We start from the raw sequence: 23,179 nt of genomic DNA, 5'->3' as shown, positions 1-23,179 counted from the left end.
ATTCTCTCTCAGAGCCTCCAGATGGAACCAACCTTGCCGACACCTTGATCTTGAACTCTGGCTTCCAGAACTGTGAGACAATAAATTTCTGTTGTTCGAAGCTATCCAGTTGGTGGTACTTTATTACAGCAATCCTAGGAAATTAATATGTCATCTGACATACAATATGTTACTTGTTGATTTGTTTGAGGCCTGCCTCCTCCATTAGGAGGGAAAGGACTCTGCATTGTTCACTGCCATAGAAAAAAATTTTTTTTATGAAAGGCGGCCATTTTTTAAGAGAGACAGCGCAGCATTTAATTGCCTGCAAAAACCCTCACATAATCACTGAGGTGAGGGAAGAAAGTGGCCGCACACAATTATTTGTAATAACAAATAATCATACTGTGTATGTGTGTAAGACTTTTCGTCTTCAAAACGCTTTCAAAACATTAATTAATCCTTACAACAGCATCAATGAAATGGAAACTAGAGGGAGAATTTGAGGTATGCAAAATTTAATTACCAATATTAAGATTTGGCACACATCTGACACTCCTCCTACTGGGCAGTAAACACATTCCATGCCATCTCCTCTCCCTTTGAAAAAACGAGTACGAGAACCTAGTTCTATTATATGTCAGGAAGGAGGCAAAGCTACCTCTGAGAAACCCCAAGGGGAAGGGTGAGGTATCCACGCATCAGAGAGAGGGTGCCTTCGTTCCCTTTGGAATTCCCTTAGGGTCCTGGGATCTAGTAATCTGAGATTGCAGCTAAGGGGAGTCATGGATACAGGGTGGGCTGGTTTTGAACAAATGGGAGGGAAATTCTGTCAGGTCATAAGATGAAGCTCAGTCAACGACCCAAACCTTAAAAAAAAAAAATGGTGGTGACTTCATGGCATCCTGAGTCACAGGTGGGTACTTTGTGAGGGCCTTGTTAGCATCCTCTGGGGGGGTGAAGGAAAGCTCGGCTTTGTACAATGGACACCATGGAGCTGCTTCTGGAACCCTGAACTTTTGAATTTTCTAGGCTGGAGGGGTGGAGAGCCGGTGTTCATGCATTTAGAGGGAAGGACCTGCCCAACCCTTCTGGAGCAGAAAGAGTGCTTCAAGCCCAGGGCCATCAGCCTCTGTATCCCCACCCATGTGGCCTATTGGAGGGGGCTTTCCCAGCTCTCAATCAAGGCCTCCTGCATAGTTCCTCATTTCTCAAATGGGGCCTGGGTGTAGCAAGTTCCTTCTAAAGAGCACAGTAAGGAAAGGGCTTCCGCCAAGGGTAACTTCACAGAGTAGAACCTAACAAACTTCACTTCCACCAGGTGACTGGGCTCAACGTCCATAGTCGTAAACTATCTTGATAACAAACGCCCTTGACATGATACGATACAGATAGTGTGTTACCTCTGTGATCTCCCCTGCCAAACCCAAAACCCAAAACCCTAATTTTGAGAAAAAGACAGCCGACAAATTCCAATTGAGGGACATCCTACAATATGCCTGACCAGTACTCTTCAAAATGACCAAGATCCTCATAAACAAGAGAAATCTGAGAAAACATCGCAGCCGGGAGGAGCCTACATGACAATTACATGTAATGTGGGGTGCTGGAACAGAAAAAGGACATGAGGAGAAAACTAAAGATATCTGAATAAACTATGGACTTTCGTTAATAGTGAGGTATCAATATTGGCTCATTAATGTTTGCAAATGCACCCTACTAATGTTTAAAACATCAATAATAGCGGAAGTTGTGTTCTGGGAGTGGGCGCTTGGCGGGTGGGGAAGTGGGAACACTCCATACTCTGCTCAATTTCTCTGTCAATCTAAAACGGTTCTAAAAAAATAAAGGTTATTCATTAAAAATAAACAAATGAACGAAGGGCATGGTTGAGAAGGCGTGGAGGGCTCTCCCTGAGGCTGTCACTCAGACTTCAGGGGGTCTGCCTGACACCCTCGGACATGCAGGGAGGGGTTTTTAACCCGGAAGCTCTCCAGAATTTTGTGCACTGAGCAAGGCTGAGCAATTTCTTTGGAAGCCCTTTCAGTTCCCCTCCCCCTTCTGCAGAAACTCTCACAGTCATTTCTCCCTTCTGCTTTTCAAATTAGCAAGAAAGAGACATTATATGAAGACACATGCCAGCAATGAGGGTTTAGACAACTCTTTTGTCATCAGGGAACGTCTAACACTGCTCAGAGCTTCATTATAGAAAACACTTAAGAGCGTCTGCGGGGCTCAATTCACTGCTTCCACACCCATGGCTGTGGGCCATGGGTGAATTGATTTACCTCACTGCACCTCAGTTTTCTTATCTGAAAAATGGGCATAACCACAGGCTCTCTCTCATAGGACCATTGTAAGAACTGAGTAAATCAGTATATGTGAAGCGCTTAACTCAGAGCCCCGTTAGCATTAAGCACTTAAAAAATGTTTATTGTTCTTTTTTTCAGGCCTACATTCCTCCTCTGGAGTACTTAGAGCACTTCAGATGGTACAGAATCACTCTGACACTAAGGTCTGCTTTAAAAACCTGCGATACACAGTGGTAATCCAGTAACTACCTGGCAAGTTTCTGTTTTCTTCTTCCTAGCTCACGGTTCTGACCCTAGAAATTGAATTCAATAAAACCTTTTGAAAGAGCAAGCTGGAGGTATCTGTCAAAATGTAAAATCATTTTGAACCAGCAGTTCCTTTGAAATGTACAATAATTCTAGCATAAGGGCATAAGATATATGCAGAGAACACTTATAATGGCAGTACACTAGATGCCTCCCGTCAGTAAAGGAGAGGGTACATGAATTAGTATAACCATGTACTCTGATGCAGGGCTGTCACTGGAAAGAATGAAGTAGGTCTAAGTATGCTACTGTGGAAGGAGGCACATTCTACATTGTCATACAGGGTGTCATGCGGGGTCTCTGGTCCCGCTCCCCGCACAAGAACTCAGGATATGGTGAGGCCAAAAAGGAACACCAATAGAGCCATAGGTAGGGGAGTCATACCACTGTATTCTTGCTGGAGGCTGAGTTGGAGACACAGGAAGCAAACATCCACCAATAACCCAACAAGGGGTCTTCCTGCACCCCAGTCTCTCTGGCGGCGGGTGAGACGCAGGAAGTAGGATCCACACGATCTGCAATCCGCCGGCTGCTTCTCTGCCAACCAACCAACCCCACTTGCTAGCTGCAATCCGCCATGCACTTTTCTGCCTGCCAACCAATCAACCAACCAACTAACCAACACACCCACGGCAGTTATATCAGTGGCTAATTGGCTAACTGGTTACAGCTGATGGCCAACCAGTCACAGCTGATGGCCATCTATTATCTGAGCCAGCACCTTTCCACGTGAGGCTGAGAGCCTGGAAACTGCTCTCTGGGACTCTGTCCCCACATATATTTAGTGAAAAACTGTGCCATGATATGTACTGTGACGTCTTTTTGCATGGGTGAAGATAAGTGTGCGCTGTATATGATGGGTATAGGAAAAAGTCCGGAATGGTGGACACAAAACAGTTGACAGCGACAGCAAGGCATGGATTGGGAGAAGTGGAAGGCATTTTAACTTTTTATTTAGTAGTGTTTACATTTTTAATAAGTAGTGTCACTTTGTATATTTAACATTTATCGAGCATGTATGTGCCAAACACTTTTAAAAAGGTCTAACATGTATGAACTTACTTACACTTCATAACTTAAAGCATTATTATCCCTATGTTATTGTTGAGATAACCTAGGGCACTAGTTTAATTTGTTCCCTCCTGTGAGACAGAACTGGGACTCAAACCCAGGCAGTGTGAGTCCTGAGGACCCGCCTTCAGCCGCTCCACTAGGCGTCCTTTCTGAACATCTGTAACCTGATCCTTCCAGCCATTTCCTGCCTTTGCTCATTAGCCATTACTTCCTATGTCGGTCATTTCTTTTGATCCCACTTGCTTTGGTTCCTGACATTCTTTGTGGCCACTGTGCAGACCATTGACGACCATGAGATGGCAACGAGGAGAACTGGGAAGGAGCTTTAGACAGTAGTTAGTTCTCGGCTGTGTGGTGACTTGGGTCATGTGGAGTCTTGAGACTGAAACACTAAGAATAATCTGCACAGGAGACGTGGTGAGGGTAGAACTGCTTTTAAAAAACTCCGACCACTATTCAAGGCTGCCTCCCATAACTTACAGACACGGAGGGAGGGGAGGGTGACTGGCCTCAGTTGAACATACACCCTTTCCACTTTGGGTTTGCAAACCCCACGTAATGCTTTTTCTGTTCTTTTCCTTTTTAAACAAGCATTAAAGCATGCTTCAGTGCTCCTTTCTGCCCAAAGGTGTAAACAGGGAGCCTGTGTCTCAGCTAGGCCATCAGGCCCTCAGGAGACTGGGAGCCTGGGCCTCAGCTGGGCCATCAGGCCCTCAGGAGACCGGGAGCCTGGGCCTCAGCTAGGCCATCAGGCCCACAGGAGACCGGGAGCCTGGGCCTCAGCTAGGCCATCACGCCCACAGGAGACCGGGAGCCTGGGCCTCAGCTAGGCCATCAGGCCCTCAGGAGACGGGGAGCCTGGGCCTCAGCTAGGCCATCAGGCCCACAGGAGACCGGGAGCCTGGGCCTCAGCTAGGCCATCAGGCCCTCAGGAGACGGGGAGCCTGGGCCTCAGCTAGGCCATCAGGCCCACAGGAGACCGGGAGCCTGGGCCTCAGCTAGGCCATCAGGCCCTCAGGAGACCGGGAGCCTGGGCCTCAGCTAGGCCATCAGGCCCTCAGGAGACCGGGAGCCTGGGCCTCAGCTAGGCCATCAGGCCTTCAGGAGACCGGGAGCCTGGGCCTCAGCTAGGCCATCAGGCCCTCAGGAGACCGGGAGTCTGGGCCTCAGCTAGGCCATCAGGCCCACAGGAGACCGGGAGCCTGGGCCTCAGCTAGGCCATCAGGCCCTCAGGAGACAGCCTGCACTGGAAGCACTGGGAAGAAAGGGCACAGACTTCTGCTTGTAGCAGGACAAGCCTGTGAAGGGATTCTCTTGTGCGTTGCATGGGGCTTCATTTGGCTTCCCAACCTTCCATGTCAGGGAAAGACAAAACCAACGTGATATGGTATACGTACTTGCCAAACTTGTTTATTTGCCATTCACTAGTTATTATATTGGATTTACAGAAGATACTGTGGTAGGTACAAAGTAAGTAAGGCTCCAGTGGTTCCCAGGCAGCAGCAGGCCAGCTGCCCTGCACAGGTTGGCATGACAAATGCCCTGACTACGCGCAGTGAACCACGTAAGACGGAGTGCCTGCTTTCCGGCGCTATCTAAAAACACCTTGGAGAGAGGCTTCTGGGGTGTTCTCTCATATTGTATCTGGTTTAAAACTTGTGATTGACAGTTCTCTTTCAGAACATGTTCATTGTCAGTACCAAAGAGAAAGAAAACACACAAATTTCTAGGGTGCTTTGTGAACAGATCCAGTAACTGTTACACAAGTAGACACTAGGTGGGCCCTAGTCAAGTAAGACTGAGTTTCCCATGGTTACTTTCTCAATACATGTGTTCTACTGTCATTTCAATTTGAAAGTTTATTTTTTTTCCATTGAGTTTTATACATCCAGTATAGCACAAATAACCAACAGTTCTTTTTTTTGCACATTCATTTCCCCTAGAACAAAAAGTGAACTTAAAAAAAAAAATTGGAACCATGCTATTTGCTCTTTACAAAAGTGAATAAAAAGTAGCTTGTTTTAAAGTCTAAAATAAACAAAGTAGAAAGAAGCATTTTTGTCTACAGTATTTAGCAAACATAAGAAAGTCTTTAGAAACACACAAAAAATTGAAAAAAGTTCTTACAGGTATTAACAATATTTTATAATGAAGCTGAAAATCTATTTACATACATAAATACAATTAACTTTGTTGATGCAACTCTTCTGAAAGGAAAAGATAATGCCAAGTGATCAGCCTCAATACTGATCTGGCTAAAGGGAGGGGAATAACTCCAAACAGACACACAACACCCCCCCCACAAACAATTGTATACTGTAGGTAAACAAAAAGGAATTTTGTTCAGGTGTGAAAAATGTTCTGAGATTATTGTTAAACTGATTTTTGATGTATAAAAGACCCCAAACATGTCATCCCCTGAAAAGAAAAACCACCAAAAACAAAAAGCAGGATGGAATGTCCCAAGAAAACAGGTATTTCAGGAAAGAAATCTACAATCCTAAATTGCAAGACATCTGAGTGAAACCATTCATTTCCTTTCTAATCAGAGCATTTCTGTTTATCTGCACAGAAACCCCAGGCAGCAGAAAGGCTGTCTATTAACTCACTGATTGCAATTTGCCCAGGAAGGCTTCTGTTGCTGCACTTGGACAGTAAGCAGACCCAAAATGGTCGACAACATCTCTGTCCTGCTGGAAGAAACCCATAAGCAGGAGAAAAGCTGACTCACCATGTTCCTGTATGTAAAGGGAGGCGAACTCAGCTCTGCTTGTTCTGGACAAGTGGTGTTGGGGTGGGGATGTGTGCTATCTCCTTATACAAAGTGGGAGAATGGACTCGGGGGTGGGGGTTGGGGAGAGAGAAAGAGGGAGATATTAAGGGGCAGAGAGGGAGAGAAATAAAAGTATTTTAGATAGTGAGAAAAACAAAAAACTGAAATGAAATACGTGTCCATGTTGAAATTATAAATAAGGGCATGAATAAGCAGTAGAGATGGCTTATTTAATCTTTCTTCTCCTGGACCAATACTTCCAGATACATCCAGTTATTACATTATTGGCTTAAGGGTCTCCCTGAAAAAAAGAACCACCTTAATTTACCTGAAGGCAATGAATGCAATCCCTTAGGGGGAAAAATGCATTGAGTATGAGACCTATATCCAAAACAATGGTTTGATTTATTATTTTCTGGAACAATTAAATACTGTCTATGCTGGTGAGGGTCTATGGAACTCTGAATGGCCAAACCAGTCGTCTACAGCAAAGTGAAAAGCCCTCCTTATACACGGCTTTGAGAGTGAAGATTCAATGTGAGAGAGTATCTGATTCCCTTCTAGGGCATTAGGCTGACTTTGAGTTGGAATACCTTCAGGTTTAATTGATCTAAAAAATATAAATTTTTTTCCTTCATTTTTCTCCCAACATTTTGTCAGGTCAGATATGGCAACATGTGCTGAAAAGAACATTTAAATTCAATCTGGGGTAAATAGGCTAAGGGTCCTTTTCAGAAATAAAAAATTTAAATTTACTGACATTTAAGGATAATTTTGCTGCAAAAATGTAATATAGAATAAAACATGAAATTGAATTGTGGAGGGAGAATTATGTCTAAAATAAAAATGAACATATTCTGAATTTCTCCAAGATCTTCTAGCTCTTTTCTAGGTATGAACGACCTGACAACACAAACTGCTTTACTCTTTAACTCTTACCAAAGTGCTACTGCATTTGTGTAAAACAAATAATCAATATATATATACACATATATAAGAAAACTCAAAAAACAAGTTGTTTTAAATAAGTCCAGCTGTCTTGCTGCCTGCAGCCAAAGATTTTTCTAATTGGAATCCTTAAATTTATAAAATAAAAATCAAACAGTTCTAAAGTCCTGCTTTCAAATACTCTTCCGAGTTGACCTGAAATTGTTTCAACTAATTTAAGAGGTACATTAAATAACAACCAGATCATTTTGAGCACACATGTCAAAATCAGCAGTTAGTATTTATATGAGTTGTACAACAACTGCATTCTGACCAAATCCTCCAATAAAAATAGTGCCATAAAATTTACAGTGACATTGGATATGTTTGAACTGTAGCCGTGGGCAGCAGTGACATCCTTCCTGTCATGCTGATGTGCAGGTAAAAGTGCACACACCCCACAGGGTAGGGTCTCAGCCAGGTGGAAGCAACACAAAGGTGGTGGTGAGTGACAGCATGGGATGGGGTCCTGCACAGGGGGGAACGATGCTCTTCCATGTGACTCGAGACACACAGAGGGAAACTGGCTTGTTCGGGCCTGTTTCTGGGCCTACCTTATGAAAGTTTAGCTGGAAACCTTTGGCTGTCAAAGACACCCAGTCTAGTCCCAGGGTTGGGGAATAGCCACAAGTTTTGTTCTGCATAAATGAACAGGTACTGTATCAAACAGGACTATTTTCTTGGAGCTAAAAAAATCTGAACTCTGGATTCAGATGATCTCCTTCCTACCCCAGAACTGAGCATTTAAGGAACCCCTCAGTTCGTTCATTCGATTCCCATGTGGATACAGCTTACTTTGGATTTGCTGTTACAAAGCATGTCTGAAATTATCAAGAGGCTATGGAGTGAGCAAATCCCTTGGCAGAAAATAAATTCTCTCCAGAGGTGCAATCATTGGCATCTCTATGAATGGTCTGAAACCAGATTTGACCTTCTCTGTTTGAAGGGAGGGAGTCAGATATGAGACCCTTTGTTGAGATTGGCAGAAAATTCCATACTTCAGATCTTTGGAGTGACCCTCAATATCAAAAAAGCCTATTAAAAACATTGCTGCATTAGCTACCAACTCGTTTGATTAACATTAAAGGAAGTTTAATGTAAACAATATTTAGATAACCAAGTGATCACATTACCCATCCTTTTTCCCCAGCCTTCTTCAATGTGATATATTTAACTTTGGCTACTATCAAAAACAAAAAATGTAGTACTTGATATTTTTCTTCTTAATATAAGTACATTTAAATAATAAAAAAGTATCAACACATAAGTAAGTGTCTAAACATCATGATACATAAATATCTAGGGATTCCTCGTGGGAATACAGTAGTTGAAAATGACCCAAAGCTGTAGCTGTTTCTCAAAAAAAACAACTACACAAAAGTCCAAAAGAAAAGTTAAATAAAACTTACAGAAGGAATCATACTTCTTTCAAATGTCATAGCAAGAAAAAAGCAAGCTCAAATTTATATATATATATATATATATATAAAAATAAAAACCACCCCAAATGCAAATATGCATTTTGCAATTTATAAGGTGCTGGAAAAGAAAATTACAAATATGAATTGGATGCCAAACAGAATGAATTGTATTCCCCCCACTCCCAAACCAAAATTCCACATTCTTTGGAATCAACAACTTGGTTAAAAAGTGAAGTCAAGGGTATAAAATCTTTCTTTTATTCACAGCATTGCTAAATCAGAAGCATTCACAGTTTCCCCCTGGGAATCTTCCTGTTTGCTTTACAACGTGTCCACGTGGTGGTGAAGTGGACACCTCAAGTTGTGTCAGGCTTGAAAAATCTGAGATGGGCCGACAGCAAGTGCGAACTGCACGGGCTTCGGCAGCGCAGGCGGCCTGGGGGCCCCGGCCTGGGGCGAGGTCGCATCACAGCGCAGGGACGCGCTCCCCCAGGCCGGCGGCCACGGCAGGGCCCAGCCGGGTTTCTCCGGGGCGCAGGCTGGGCCCCGAAGAGGCTGTCGCGGGGACGACGCGCGGCGGGCGGCCGGGCCCTCAGTAGGGCCGCCACACGGCCTCCTCCAGCCGCGCGGCGGGCGCCATGTTGGTGGGCGAGTTGCTGTGGCTGCCCTCGGCCTCCACCACGTCGCTCTGGTTCGGGAGGCTGGGGTTGAGCAGCGCCGAGCCGGTGGAGGCGTTGGTGCAGGGCGGCAGGATGCGCGGCGGCGAGCGCTCGCCGCCCACCATGGAGAACTGGTAGGAGCCGGCGGAGGCCCCGTAGTAGAGGTGGTAGGAGGGCGAGCTGGCCTGGAAGGGGCCGCCCTGCGCCTGCGACGAGCCGGGGTAGGGCGGCGGCAGGTACGTGTGGTAGCGCGTGGCTGAGCTCATGGCCGACATGCCGATGCCAATGCCTGACGTGACGGGCGTCGGGGAGTAGGTGAAGGCACCGGGGTAGTGCATGCGAGGGTCTGAGATGGAGGGCAGCGCGGGGAACTGGCGCGGGTCGCCGAAGGCCGTCAGGTCGGGTGCAGCTGCGGGGCGGGGAAACAGCGTGAGATTGGCACTTAGGGAGGCCACGCCCCCTCCGCGTCGGCCCGCCCACCGGAGATTACCCAGAATGCTGCTGCCCAGGGAGATGGGCTGATAATACACAGTAGTATAAGTCAATATATGGTATCATGTAATATAACGTGGTATGTAATATAGTATAAGAATATACATATAGTAAAGATACAGTATGTATAGACATCATATAGAATATGTATAATATAGATATAATATTGATATAATTCCAGGGTTGGCAAACTATACAGCCCATGGACGAAATCCAGCTGTGCCAATTTTTGTATGGCCCACAAGCGAAGAATGAGTTTTATTTTTTTAAAGGGTTGAAAAAAAGCAAAAGAAGAAGACTATTTCCTGACATGAAAAGTATATGAATTCGAATTTCAGTGACCATACATAAAATGTTATTGGAATCAGCCTTACTCGTTATTTTATGTATTGTGTACGGCTGCTTTTGAGCTACCTCTGCAGAACTGAATGGTCATGACACAGACCATAGGGCCCAGAAAGCCTAAAAGATTTCGTATCTGGCTCTTTACAGAAAAAGTTTACCAACCCTGTGTAGAATCAATATATTCATACACCAATATTACTATAAATTTCATCTGTGATATTAATATAATTATAACAATATATAATCTATGACACAATATAACACTATATAATAGTTACAAATGGAATGGATGTATTAATAAAGTAATAGAATATATGCATGATATGATATTGTATCATAACAATATTAATACATAATAACATTATAATACATTATACGTAATATTTAGGTTGCATCATAGGAAATTGCCATATCTGTAGGCCTCAAGCAGCTCAAAATTGGCACTTTCTGTGAGTCAATCTCCGCCTACCACAGTAGTGACTGTCAGTGAATGTTAGTGACTGTCAGTACCACTCTTTCTACCCCTCATCTACCTCAGACTAGTTCCACATTTGTAGAAAGAATCCAGCCTCGATTTCTGCACTATGTGCTTCACTACTTTGTTAACATGAATGGCTGCAGAACCTTGATTTATCTACTCCACTTTCGCACATGTTGAAATTTCACCAGGAATAGCAAAGCTTTGTCTATAAAACTCATTTTGGTAGGATTATGCATTTATAGTTTCACAGAGTGGCTTTGGCTAGCCTTTATTGCATCCCTTTGCATTTTTCTTAACCACAGGCTGCCCTTGGGAACTACTAGGGGGTTTAGATGCCAGGAAGGGTTCCCAGTGTCTTGTAGATTAGTGTTTCTCAAAAGAGGCATATTGACCACTTTTGTGCTGACAGTTATTTGTTGGGGGTATGGAGGGCTATCTGTGCACTGTAGGATGTTTGTCAGCTTTCTTGGCCTTTGCTCACCAGATGCCAGTCGTGTCCCCACTCCCTGAACGGTGACAACCAACAATGTCTCCAGATACTGTCAAATGTCCCGGAGGAAGGGGTGAGGGGGCAACCCCTGTCTCCACCACCCACCCCTCTTTGAGAACCAACACTGTAGATGCAAGATGGTGTCCTGGGGTAATTTCTATTTCTCAGAATTATTCATTAAATGACCAGGCCAGGACTATAATCTTTTCATCAGCAAACCCAAAAGACAGTAACGAAACAGAACGGAGGCAAGAATTAATGTTTTAAAATTTGTAAGTTCTCAGATCAACATACAAAATAACTCCAGGCTCAGAATGGCATGTGGCCTATAACCTCTTGTGTTCAGGCCCATATTGAAACTTGAGTGAGCCAAAGCTTGCTGTGAAAGGAAAGCTACCAGGGTGGATTAATCTGTTTTTGGAAGGCATCGACCCTTGATCAACTTCCTCATATTTCAAGCCTATTATTCCAGCAGGGAGAGCTAGTGTGTTCTCTCTTTCTATCTCTTTCCCTCCCCTCCCTTCCCTAACCCTCCTTTTCCCTCTCCTCCTCTCAGCCAACCTCCCTCTCTCCCTCTTTCCCTCACCCCTTCTCTCCCTCCCTCTCCCTCCCTCCCCTCTCCCTCCCTCCCTCCCTCCCTCCCTCCCTCCCTCCCTCCCTCCCTCCCTCCCACCCTCTAGTGGTTTTTTATTGCTCTAACACATTTTTTAAAAATGACCTCCTCTGTAAATTTGGGGTGAATGTGATGAGGGGATGTACTCCTCATCAGAGAGGTAATTAAAGTTTATAGAAACAACTGAAGTCTGCAGCAAATTTCTCCACTAATGAGGAAACCAGGAGTCTGACTTTCAAACAAACACTCCTGTTAATCTTTTCTAAGCGAGTCAGACATGTGGGCAGGGAAAAAGTTGTAAACTGACAGTGCTTCTAGGCTTGCCCTTCCACGGCCACTCTCTGGCTTGTCCTGAAGCCAGGCCGCACCTCATTCCACAGGGTTTGTCCCTGCCCGCTCACTGAGGCCATCTATGAGCAAGCCCTGTGTCACTTGTTTTTGCTCACACGGAGAGCTGTGACATGTTTGAGAGTTAACAGGAAGCTTTACTCCATTTTTCCAGTAAGATTTATGTAGTCTAGGGAGAAGCCGAGGTAGGAGGAAAAGCATTAGGCAAATATAATCAATTTGTTTTCATCTGATGCAATACTCTGGACACAAATAAACGACTCCTCCCATTCTTCCTCTTGCTTCATTTGCCCTGAGACAAAAAGGTGAATCCACTGGAAAATGAATGAAAGGTCACCCTGTTTCACAGCGATGTCTGGACATGCTCTGTCGGTCTGTTCCAACTAGTACGTGGTAAACTGGTGATGGTACCCAGTTACTGGAATCTTGAGTGAGTCCATGGTTTGTCACGGACATAAGTAATGGAGTGATGTTATGGTCTTAGATGTCAGGGGAAAATAGTGGTTTCACTTTGGGCAGAATATCTGAAAGCTCTTAAATGCTGATTCTTTTTCTGTCGACACAGTACCGACGTCATACCACAAAAGACCATTCATTTGGTCAAATTACCCTTTTTTACACAATTTGATAATAAAACAACTTCTGCCCTTTAGATATGTTTAGATTCAAGTGAGCTATTCAAATATTTGTTTCCCTTTTTATGTCCAGTCTGATGCCTGGTACCAAGCCTCCGTTACGCACAATTCACCCACCCGTCCGCAGCTCATTTGTCATTTTGGCTGGCCCGGTGCCCCTTATTCAATACCAGTGTGGGCAGAGGTGCGGACCCCTGATATACACAGGAACTCTTAAAGAGTAGGGCACCTGGGGATTAGGTGTTTCAGGTATTTTAGTTGGAAATGTTTCCCCACTGATGGGGGGAAATGCTGTGAAGGTGTAGGTCTTCATTTTGCAGTTTGACGTGGATGAAAGCAACACCACTCAGGGCCCCTCCCACTGCCCCCAAAGGATTAAACAGCCTGAGCAGATAATGGCAGCCTTAAAAGGATCTTTTGCATGACTCAGAATAATGCATGCTGTCTGTCGCCCAGGTTGGCAGCTAAACATTATTATTTTTTTTTAAAGGAATAAAGAAAAGAAAACCTCCAGATGACAACTCTTTTCAGACAAGGTGTGGAGTCTGTCTGCGAAGGAAAGAGAGAGAGGCAGACAGAGTGCAAGTCCCCCTTGCAGAAGGAAGCCCAGGTGGGGCTGGGGCCTAGGAGACAGGCAGAGCATGGAACTGGGGCTTGGGGTTAAAGGGAAAAGCAGGCACAGAACAGTGTGGGGTTCTCAAAGCTGGCGGCCAGGCAGCCACTTTTATGTACCTCAACCCCCTCCTGCCCACAAGCATATGACTGCACTTTTTAAGCCTGTGCGTCAGGCTTGATTTCTCAGAGGGAGATCTGCTAAGTTGAAGACTGTCCTCCCAGGCTGTTCTCTGCCCAGTGAAAGCTCATCTGGAATTCCCTCTGGTCCTCCCTTGAAGACTGCAGAGGATCATTCTGGGGTGCCAAAATGGAGCCTGGTTTGTGTCTACTTCACAGCCTCATGCCATAAAACGTTCTTCCTTGCTCCTTGGGTAACCGAAGAAAAGTTTGTTCAGAAGCGCAACTGTGATGCAGGATTTGGGGGTGTACCCGTTACTTGTTTCTTTAAAAAAACAAGTCCCACTTCCATTTGAGTACTGGCCCATTAGAGCTGGTGGCTTCTAGGGTTCTTGGACCATAAGGTACTTGGTCTTGGGTGCTGACCAAGTCAAAACTTATGTAATGAACTCTAAGGACAGACCCACAACAGGGACATTTCCAAGGAAAACAGTAATTGTCTCAGACATAGGCCACAGCCAGTGGGAAGAGCAGTGCCACTGAGAAGAATCAGTAAAAGTTGACAAGTGCCTTTGGAATCAAACTGGTCTTGAGGGAACAGAACTTATAAAACAGGCTGAACAGACATCATACACACTTCCTATGCTACTTCCTGAAGTCCATAACCCAGCAGGTGCCTTGAAAATGTTGGCAGTAATGGCCGAAAATAACACGAAAATTAGCAACTAAATTGGCTTTCTTATTTCACTGCTGTGCCCAAGAACACTTGAAGACAGCGGTTCTCAACTGGGGGTTAGTTTTGGGCCTTGGGACATTTGGCAATGTCTGGAGATATTTTTTGGTTGTCGTGATGGTGGGGGGCTGGATGCTACTGGCATCTAGTGCCAGGGGATGCTGCTAAATATCCTACAATGCACAGGACAGTCCCCTGTCCGCAACAAAGAATGATCTGGCCCCAAATGTCAATGTGCTACTGTTGAGAAGCTGTGAGAAGAAGCTAAAGCATTTGGTGAAATCTCAACTCAAGTAATCACAATGGTCCGGACAACACAACATTACACAACATTTAAAATGTTGCCTTTGCCCCCTTGCCTGCCCCCTAATCTGCTATAATCTGATCCTGAGAGCAGAAAAACAAAAGTCTGCAGGCTTCTCAATGCTGACACTCTGAAGTATTTTCAGTTTGGTCCAGCTGCAATTTCAAAGCCCCAAATGGGGAGTTTCTTCCTCTGCTTTCAAGAAAGGAATTTTTCTCTGTAACTCTGATTTCCCTGCCCACAAGCAAAGGTGAGAGCCAAGCAGAGGTCTCATAGGTTAAATGACTAATATTTAATGAGCTCGTGTTAACGACAATTATGCTAACCGCGACACCTGAGCTATCCCTCTAACCTGGTATGAGCGGCTCTTGGCTGGAAACTTCTCCTTTGGGGTGTATTTGCTTCCCATTCCATAGGCACCCCAGTTCATGTGACACGTGAAAGCCTGCCACCACCAGATGAGTTCTAGAAGCTGACTTCTTTGGTCTTTTATAGATTATTAATCATTCACCTGCCACCTTTGCTTATCAAATGTGAGCATCCCCCCAAAATGCCCAGGGAGTCCACTTTTCCAAGCCACTGCTGCCTCTATACCCATGACCTCTGCCTCTGACTGTCAAGGAAAATCAGTGCATGGGTGAGGCTTAGAGATAGACAACCGTATCTTTAAATCATATTTTATCCAATTAAAAATGACTGCCAACCCCTTCACGCATGTCCTCTAGTCTGTCGAACCTTCCACTCTAGCTCGGTTTCAGAGTGTGTTTCCAAGCAGCTTACTTGAGAGTCGACTGGAAAGCTCTGCAGAGAGGGTGGTCATGCCGCTGGCCCGTCCAGGCGAGATGGGTGTTGCTGGGTGTACGGAAGGAGAGGCAATCGATCCCAGGTACTGGTAGGACTGATCATAGGACCACGGCGGGGACGGCTGGATCTGCCTCGTATCTGCAGACAACCAGGGAGGTCGGTTAGATGTGGGTGGGGGGAGGGTTAACATTTTTTTGAAAGACTTAGTAAGAAACTAGTCACCTTTGTTTCAGTATGTTATACATGTCTGTGGCTGATTTACCAGTGTCCAATAAGCCTACTTTAGTCCAGGTATTTGCTTTTGTTCGATGATTTCGCCCCCCAAGACACTGGAATACAGGTTGTTTGATTCTTGAAGATTTTCCTCTGAAAATCTTCCTTCCAAAGGTTTTACTTAATCATGTGACTAATGATGAGAAGAGTTGATTATGCTTTCCAGGTAGAAGTGTTAACGTTCAAAGTGCTGCACATATTGACTGCCCAGTTTCAGCTTTACCAATGATTATAATTAACACCATCAGAAACATTTTATACCCTCAGGAGATCATCTGTCTATCTGCACTCAGTAAGAAAAAAAGAACATAGAGTTTTGGGTTTGTTTTTTTTTTGTTTTTTTTTTTTGTACTTTTGGCAGAAATATTTCATGGGCTTATAAATGTTTTCTATTTAGATGAAAATTCTCCCTCAAGGATAACAGAAAAGAAGGTTTGGCTGAGGAACTGGAAATGAGGCCTGATGACTGCTTCCCAAACCCAGCAGTAGAGAGCCTGGCTCTGTCACCCCAGACTAGCAGAGATGTCCTGCATCTTTTCAAGACATCAGGTTTGCAACTTTTCAAGGGCTGAATGCTGAGCAAGTATTTTATAGATTGCCATTAAAAGAGGCATGGGATAGAGAAAAGACAGAAGTCTGACTTCAGAAGATTTAGGTAAAAAAGGATTTTGTAAATTTGACCCCAGCATTCATAGGAGTCTTAGTTTTCAAAAGCATCACGCTGTTTGCAGATGACAAGGATACAAAAACAAACAAACAAACAAACAACAAAAAAGCTCCCTCTATTGTTAGGCAAAAGATATAAGAAAATTTAAATTGAATACTGTTCCACCACAAGATAGCTTTACATTTCTTTAAGGTTAAACATTAATTTTGCCTTTGTGTCCCACCTTCTTGGTGGGCAAAGGTGACAGCCAATGATACTAACTCCCAGGGGTCTTCACAGCCGGGGCTTCATGATGCTGTGAGTAAATCTAGATAGAACAGAGTTCCTTAGGAAAGTACTGGGTGTAAATTTTAGATGTGCCATGCCATAAAAATCTTCCTACTGGTGATAAAATATTCTGGTCTTCTCCACCAGGGGCATGTCATTTCTAGCAGCTAACGTTTGCCTCTTTGAAATTCAAGTTTTGCCTCTTTGAAGTTGTCATGGCGAAAAGTGAAATCAGGCACTTAGAGACCCACGTCTTCCTTGTCAAGCTGCTGACAGCCCCCTCCCCCTTTCCCTCATACTGATCAACTTCTTTTCTTTAAAATAACTGTTTTTAAGTTTGAAAAAACCTGGGCAAATATATTAACTTAGAATCTTTGAAACCAAATATAAAAGTAAGGTCTTCATTTGATTCTGAGTTTTAGAGAATTTGAGGAGATGGCAGGGAAGAAGCGAGCTGGTCCATTTTAAACTCAGTGGAAGACACATGTTGAACTATAGTCAACAATTTTGCATAATCTTGCAGCTAACAGTTTCCAAAAATCAAAAGCAAATAGTAATAGCAGATTGTTCGAGATTCCATATTACTACAAGTATTTTGCTCCAAATGAAAAAAAAAATGTATATGCAGATATTTTTCTATAAAGACATGTATGTGTCCTCGATACACACGTTTGCTAAATGAATATATAGTAGTCAGATAGTTTGATCATTTAAAAAGCAAACAAAAGAGATTCTGTAATTGTCATAAAGCCCTCCGGGCTGTGAATTGCAGTACAGTAATTCATGCCTCGTTGTGTAGACGGCCCAGCACCCCTAACCCCATGTCTAAAACCACAGTAAGCATAAAGTATTATGCCATAATTCATGCTCTGTCATGTTTTACTATAGTGAAAAAGTTGTGTTAGGCTTTTCTAAACTCATAATTAAGCCATGCGAACGTTGCATAATGTTTCACAGCCTTTTAAAAATATGCTTTGGTAAAATGATCTTTATGATTAAAGTCCAAGTTCTGTGATTTTTTTTAACACAGGGTTTTAGATTTAACATCTCCTTACTTCACACCACAACTTAGCTTTCCAGTATTAGAGGGGGGATAGCATTGAAAACCCAAAGCACCCCTCCCCACCCCGCCCTCCCCACAGCCCCCGCTGTGATCAGTTTTCATTCATGTGACCACAGAACTGCACTTGGGTTCATTGCCAAGGGCGAGCCAGAAGGTGGGGATGGCGAGCTTCTCATGTTGGCTTTTTGGGTGTTTTCTTCTTCTACATGTATTATTCATAAAAAAAACAAAAACAAAAAATAAAACAAAAAACTACGGGCCAGTAATATGGTGTATTCTGAGTTTACTGTTCAGTTACCATTCTTTCTCTGATAGGGGTAACGTGAATGTTTGAAGCCAAGTATAGACGTGGCCCTGTTGAGGGCCACCCTGAGCTCTGGACTGAGAGTCGGGAAAAGTGTCTGTGTGGTGACCCTGGACTATTTGCTTCACTTCCTCAGTCTCCTCTCTGAAAGGAGATGTTCTCCAAGCCCCTCCCAATAGTCACAGACCAGGATTCTAATTCATGGAGTTCCTATGCAGTATTGCTCTGCCTAACTGGTATGTTACACAGAGTTAGGGAAGAATCAGGTGGAGGTGTGGGGTGAAGAATGGCACTTGTGGTAATAACTATGCATATTCTGGTTAGAGGAAGTAGGCAGGTATAAGATGGGGTTATCCAGAAAAGAAGCCATAAGCTGAGGAAGAGAACCACTGTCAGTCATTCTCCAGAGAGCAGGGCTGCTTGTTCTTGAAGGGATTGCCTCTGACAAGCCCATCCAGCAAAAAGAAGAAACATTTATTGAAAATTTACTATGTGCTGGGCATGTGCTAATTTAGCTGGTAACAACCTGATGAGTAAGACCAATGTGGTCCCTGCTCCACTGGAGTTTATAGTCTGATATTAGTGATGATCCTGGGACTGCATGATGCTTGGAAAAGCTTCTCTTATTGCATTAATTCATCATGCTGAGAGTTGCTTCATTCATTCATTCACTCATTCCTTCATTCATTCATTCACTCATTCATTCCTTCATTCATTCACTCATTCCTTCATTCATTCATTCACTCATTCATTCCTTCATTCATTCACTCATTCCTTCATTCATTCATTCACTCATTCCTTCATTCATTCATAGGCTTATGCACGTATTCATTTCCTCATTCATTCATGTTGCCGACAAACACTTCTGCTTTACTAGGGCCCCTGTTTGGGGGACTCAGTAGTGAATGCGTTATAGTTCTTGCCCTCAGGGAGTTGTAGTAGGGGACGTATGCGCTATATCCCGGCAAACTGCTGGATTATCTGCTAAATCTGGACTTGCAAACAGCTGTTCCTATATTAGCGGTAAGAATCCTAGTGGAATTTATTATATGCTTATGTTATGCCTCTGCGAGGAGCTGACTAGGGAAAACAATTTAAGTCATAGACAGATTTCAGTTTGAATCCTGCATTCACCATAAACTGGCTATATGATCTTGGGAAAGTCATTTATTTTCTCTGATACATAATTTTCCTACTTCAAAGGGTAATAGGAATAAGTGTGGTAAGTTATATATATAAAGCAAGTATCACAGTTTCGGGCCATATTAAATGCTCAATACATCTAGTTTTTAGGATTACATTACTAAAAAGGCAAAGTCATCCATGCCAAGGGACTTAACTGATATCTATTGATAAGGCCACATACCCCTGCTCCAGGAGGAGGCGCAGGTCATACTGTGCTGTTCACTGACAAAGTGCTTGACTGCCGGAGTCATCAGCCCTGAAAAGGAACTGGACTCAGGAGATTAAACTGCAAAGGGCCAAGAAAAGAAAACTGGAGATTTGAGGTGAGGATAGAGAAGGTGAGCATTCAGTCTCAACCAGTTCATATTTCCATTTAAAAATCTACTGGATTAAAAAATTTAAATTTGAGCTTTTCTGCACCCTGTTTTTTCTGGGGCACATAAAGTTTTGATGCAGCTACTTTACTGAGGCCATTTTGTGATTATTTTCAGCTTTTTGATTATCAAATAATGGGAAAAATAGAGCCCTCTCTGTACAGCTTGAGCCCTACTCTCATCTGCTTGAAATGAGGTCATAAAGGGGGGGAAGTTAGGCATAAGGTGGGGTTGAGGCTAGTGGTGAGCTCAGAGGTATCCATAGCATATATCGCTCAATAAGAAAATAGAGTGCTTTAACTGTTGATGCAACAGTACCAAAAACTCTCCAGAGTTAAAAATGACCCTATCAAATAATTCGTATTAAATGTCCTGCTGTTTCCCATTTCAGCTCTGAAATGTAAAGCTCTTGGGAGCCATCACTCCCAACAAGAAAAAAGCTAAATAAAGTGATAATCCACCACTTTTCTTGGATCTAGTAGAGAATTGAGGTCATAGGGCAAAACTGCCACCCTGAAATCTTGAGAGGTAGGCGAATACAGAAAATCACATTGAGATGTGCCTACTGGGAACAGAAGCTACTGGAGCCACAACCTGGTAGGCACACTGAAGTGGTCATTTAGACAAGTTGTTGGAGGCTGAGTATAGTCTAGCGTGAGAGTAAGAAACTCTGGGGAGCTATGGTCGTGTGTGTGTGTGTGTGTGTGTGTGTGTGTGTGTGTGTGTGTTAGGTTGGGGATGCTTTTGTGGGTTTTTCATTCATGAACTCCTCAAGGTTCTCATGGGATCCAGTATAATAACAGTGGGTTACAGCTACTAGAGCTGTAAGACACAAACTATTTAAGGAAGAATTCTTAGGGGGCAGCCCGAAGACAACAAGGGAAACAAAGACAAGGACTTAAGAGGAATTTAAAGCCTCTGGCACCTATAGCTACAGCAAACATTAAACCCCACTCCTAGCTAGATGAACATAAAATCTCACACTAAAGGCCTATTCACCTCAGTTCCTATTACCTGATACATCATGTCCAGCTTTCCAATCAGAAATAACAAGGCATGCCAAAAAGCAAGTAAAAACAGTCTAAAGAGACAAAACAAGCATCAGAACCAGAGTCAGCTACCAAACAGGGAATTCAACTGTGTTTAATACATTAAGGGCTATACTAGAAAAAGATGACAGAATGCAAGAACAGATGGATCATGTATGTAGAGAGATAGAAACTCTTAAGACTTAAAAAGGAATTTTAGAAATGAAAAACATTGTAACAGAAATGAGAAATGCCTTTGATGGGCTCATTAATAGACTGGACATGGCTGAGGAAAAAAAGCAGTGAGCTTGAAAATATGTCAATAGAAACCTACCAAACCAAAAAGTAAAGAGAAAATAGAAAAAAAAAAAAAAAAAAAAAAGAATATCTATGAACTTTGGGACAATATCAAAAGGCATAGCATATGCATAGTGGAAATACCAGAAGGAAAAGGAAGAGAAAACAGAATGGAAGAAATATTTGAAGTATTATTGGCCAAGAATTTTCCAAAATTAATGACAGACACCAAACCACAGATCCAGAAAGCAAACAGAACATCAAGCAAACAAACTACCAAATAATCTATATCTAGGCATATCATATTGAAACTGCAGAAAACTCAAAGACAAGGAGAAAATCTTGAAAGAAGCCAGAAGAGGTTGGGAAAGGAGGGCCCATTATCTAGAGAGTAATAAGGATAAGAATTATTTTGGACGTCTCTTCAGAAACCATGCAAGCAAAAGGAGAGTATGGTAAATATTTAAAGTGTTGAAAGAAAAAAAAAAACACCCCACAACCTAAGCCACCAACCTAAAATTCTATATTGAGAAAAATTAGCCTTCAGAGGTAAAGGAAAAATACAGACATTCTCTGACAAACAAAAACTTAGATAATTTATCCAGCAGACATTCCCTGCAAGAAAAAATGAAAGAAGTTCTTTAGGGAAAAAGAACACAATATGGGTCAAAAACTCAGATCTAGATAAAGAAAGAGCATCAGAGAAAGAATAAATGAAAGTAAAATAAAGTCTTATTGTTCCTATTCTTAATTGATCCAAAAGATAACTGTTTAAGGTGATAATAGTGATAATATATGGGGTAATTATAACATATGGATAAGTGACATGAATGACAGTAATGACAGAAATGGGAAGGACGATATGATATAGTATCATCTGATGTGACTTAGGAATCATTATACATGTATTTTTCAACTCTAGGAAACCACTAAAAGCATTTAAAAAGTATAACTGATTTGCGCAGAGGAGAGATAAAATGGAATCATATATAGTTCTGTTAAAACCAGAGAATGCAGAAAGAGAGAGGGGGAAAGAACAGGCACAACAAATATAACACAGTTTCAAACATGGTAGATATTAATCCAACATATCAATAATCACCTTAAATATGAATGGTTTAAATGCACCAGTTAAAAGAGATTGTCAGAGTAAATTAAAACAAGACTCAACTATGTGTTGTCTACAGGGAAACTAGTTTAAATCTAAAAACTCAGGTTAAAAGTAAAGGGATGGCAGATGACAGACCATGCTAACACTAATCAAAAGAAAGCTAGTGTAGCTATATTAATTTTATATAATGCTAAATATAAAAGAAGGGAAAATTTCAGGGATAAAGAAAGGAAACATGATGATAAAGGAGTCAATTCTCTGAGAAGACATAATAATCCTTAATAATTATGTACTTAAAAACAGAGTGTCAAAAAACATGAGGCAAAAACTGATAGAACTGCAAGGAAAAATAGAGAAATACACTGTTAGAGTTGAAGACTCAACACCCCTCTTTCAGTAATTGATACATCAAGCAGGCAGAAAATTAGGGCATAGTTGACATGAACAGTACTACCAACCAACCTGATCTAATTAACATTTATAGAACATTCCACCCAAAAACAGCAGAACACACATTCTTCTCAAGCTCTCAGGGAACATTCATTAAGACAGACCACATTCTGGGCCACAAAATACACCTTAACACATTTAAAAGAACAGAAATTGTACTGAGAAATATATTCTCAGGCCACATGGATTTAAACTATAAAATCAATAATAGAAAGGATAGCTGGAAAATCTCCAAAGAATTGGTGCCTCAACAACACACTTCTAAATAACCTATGCGTCAAGTAAGAAGCCTAAAAAAAAAAAAAAAAATTAAAAAAAAAACAACAACATACATATATATATATATATATATATATATATATATATATATATTTTGAGCTAAATGAAAACACTACTTATCAAAATTTGTGGGATGCAGCAAAAGTAGTGCTTAGAGGAAAATTTATAGCATGGAATGCATATATATGATCATTCTATATATATGCATTTTCAAATATCTCTATCTATCTATCTATCTATCTATATTTTCAAATATATATATATATATATATTTGAAAAGAAGAATTATCCAGAATCAGTAATCTAAGTTCCCTCCTTAGGAACTAGAGTAAAAAAGAGCAAAATAAACCTAAAGAAGGAGAAGAAAAGAAAAAATAAACATTAGAGTAGAAA

At 42.4% G+C, this 23,179-nt stretch overlaps 1 protein-coding gene across 2 annotated transcripts in view; it reads right to left on the bottom strand.

The window, feature by feature from the left end:
- Positions 1 to 5,065: 5,065 nt before the first annotated feature.
- The window catches only part of RUNX1 (RUNX family transcription factor 1), a 233,400-nt gene continuing 215,286 nt past the window's right edge, over positions 5,066 to 23,179 (bottom strand). For both annotated transcript variants that reach the window (XM_019730263.3, XM_019730261.3), the window contains 2 exons: positions 15,465 to 15,626; positions 5,066 to 9,920 (listed from right to left, as the gene is read on the bottom strand). In XM_019730263.3, coding sequence (XP_019585822.1) covers positions 9,445 to 9,920; positions 15,465 to 15,626 — 638 coding nt within the window. In that variant the 3' untranslated portion in view covers positions 5,066 to 9,444. The remainder of the gene's footprint in view (positions 9,921 to 15,464; positions 15,627 to 23,179) is intronic.

This window comes from Rhinolophus sinicus, chromosome 17 (genome assembly GCF_057876585.1).
Source record: "Rhinolophus sinicus isolate RSI-liver-muscle chromosome 17, RSI-T2T, whole genome shotgun sequence".
Lineage (NCBI taxonomy): Eukaryota > Metazoa > Chordata > Mammalia > Chiroptera > Rhinolophidae > Rhinolophus > Rhinolophus sinicus.
This window is presented reverse-complemented; position numbering and strand designations above follow the sequence as displayed.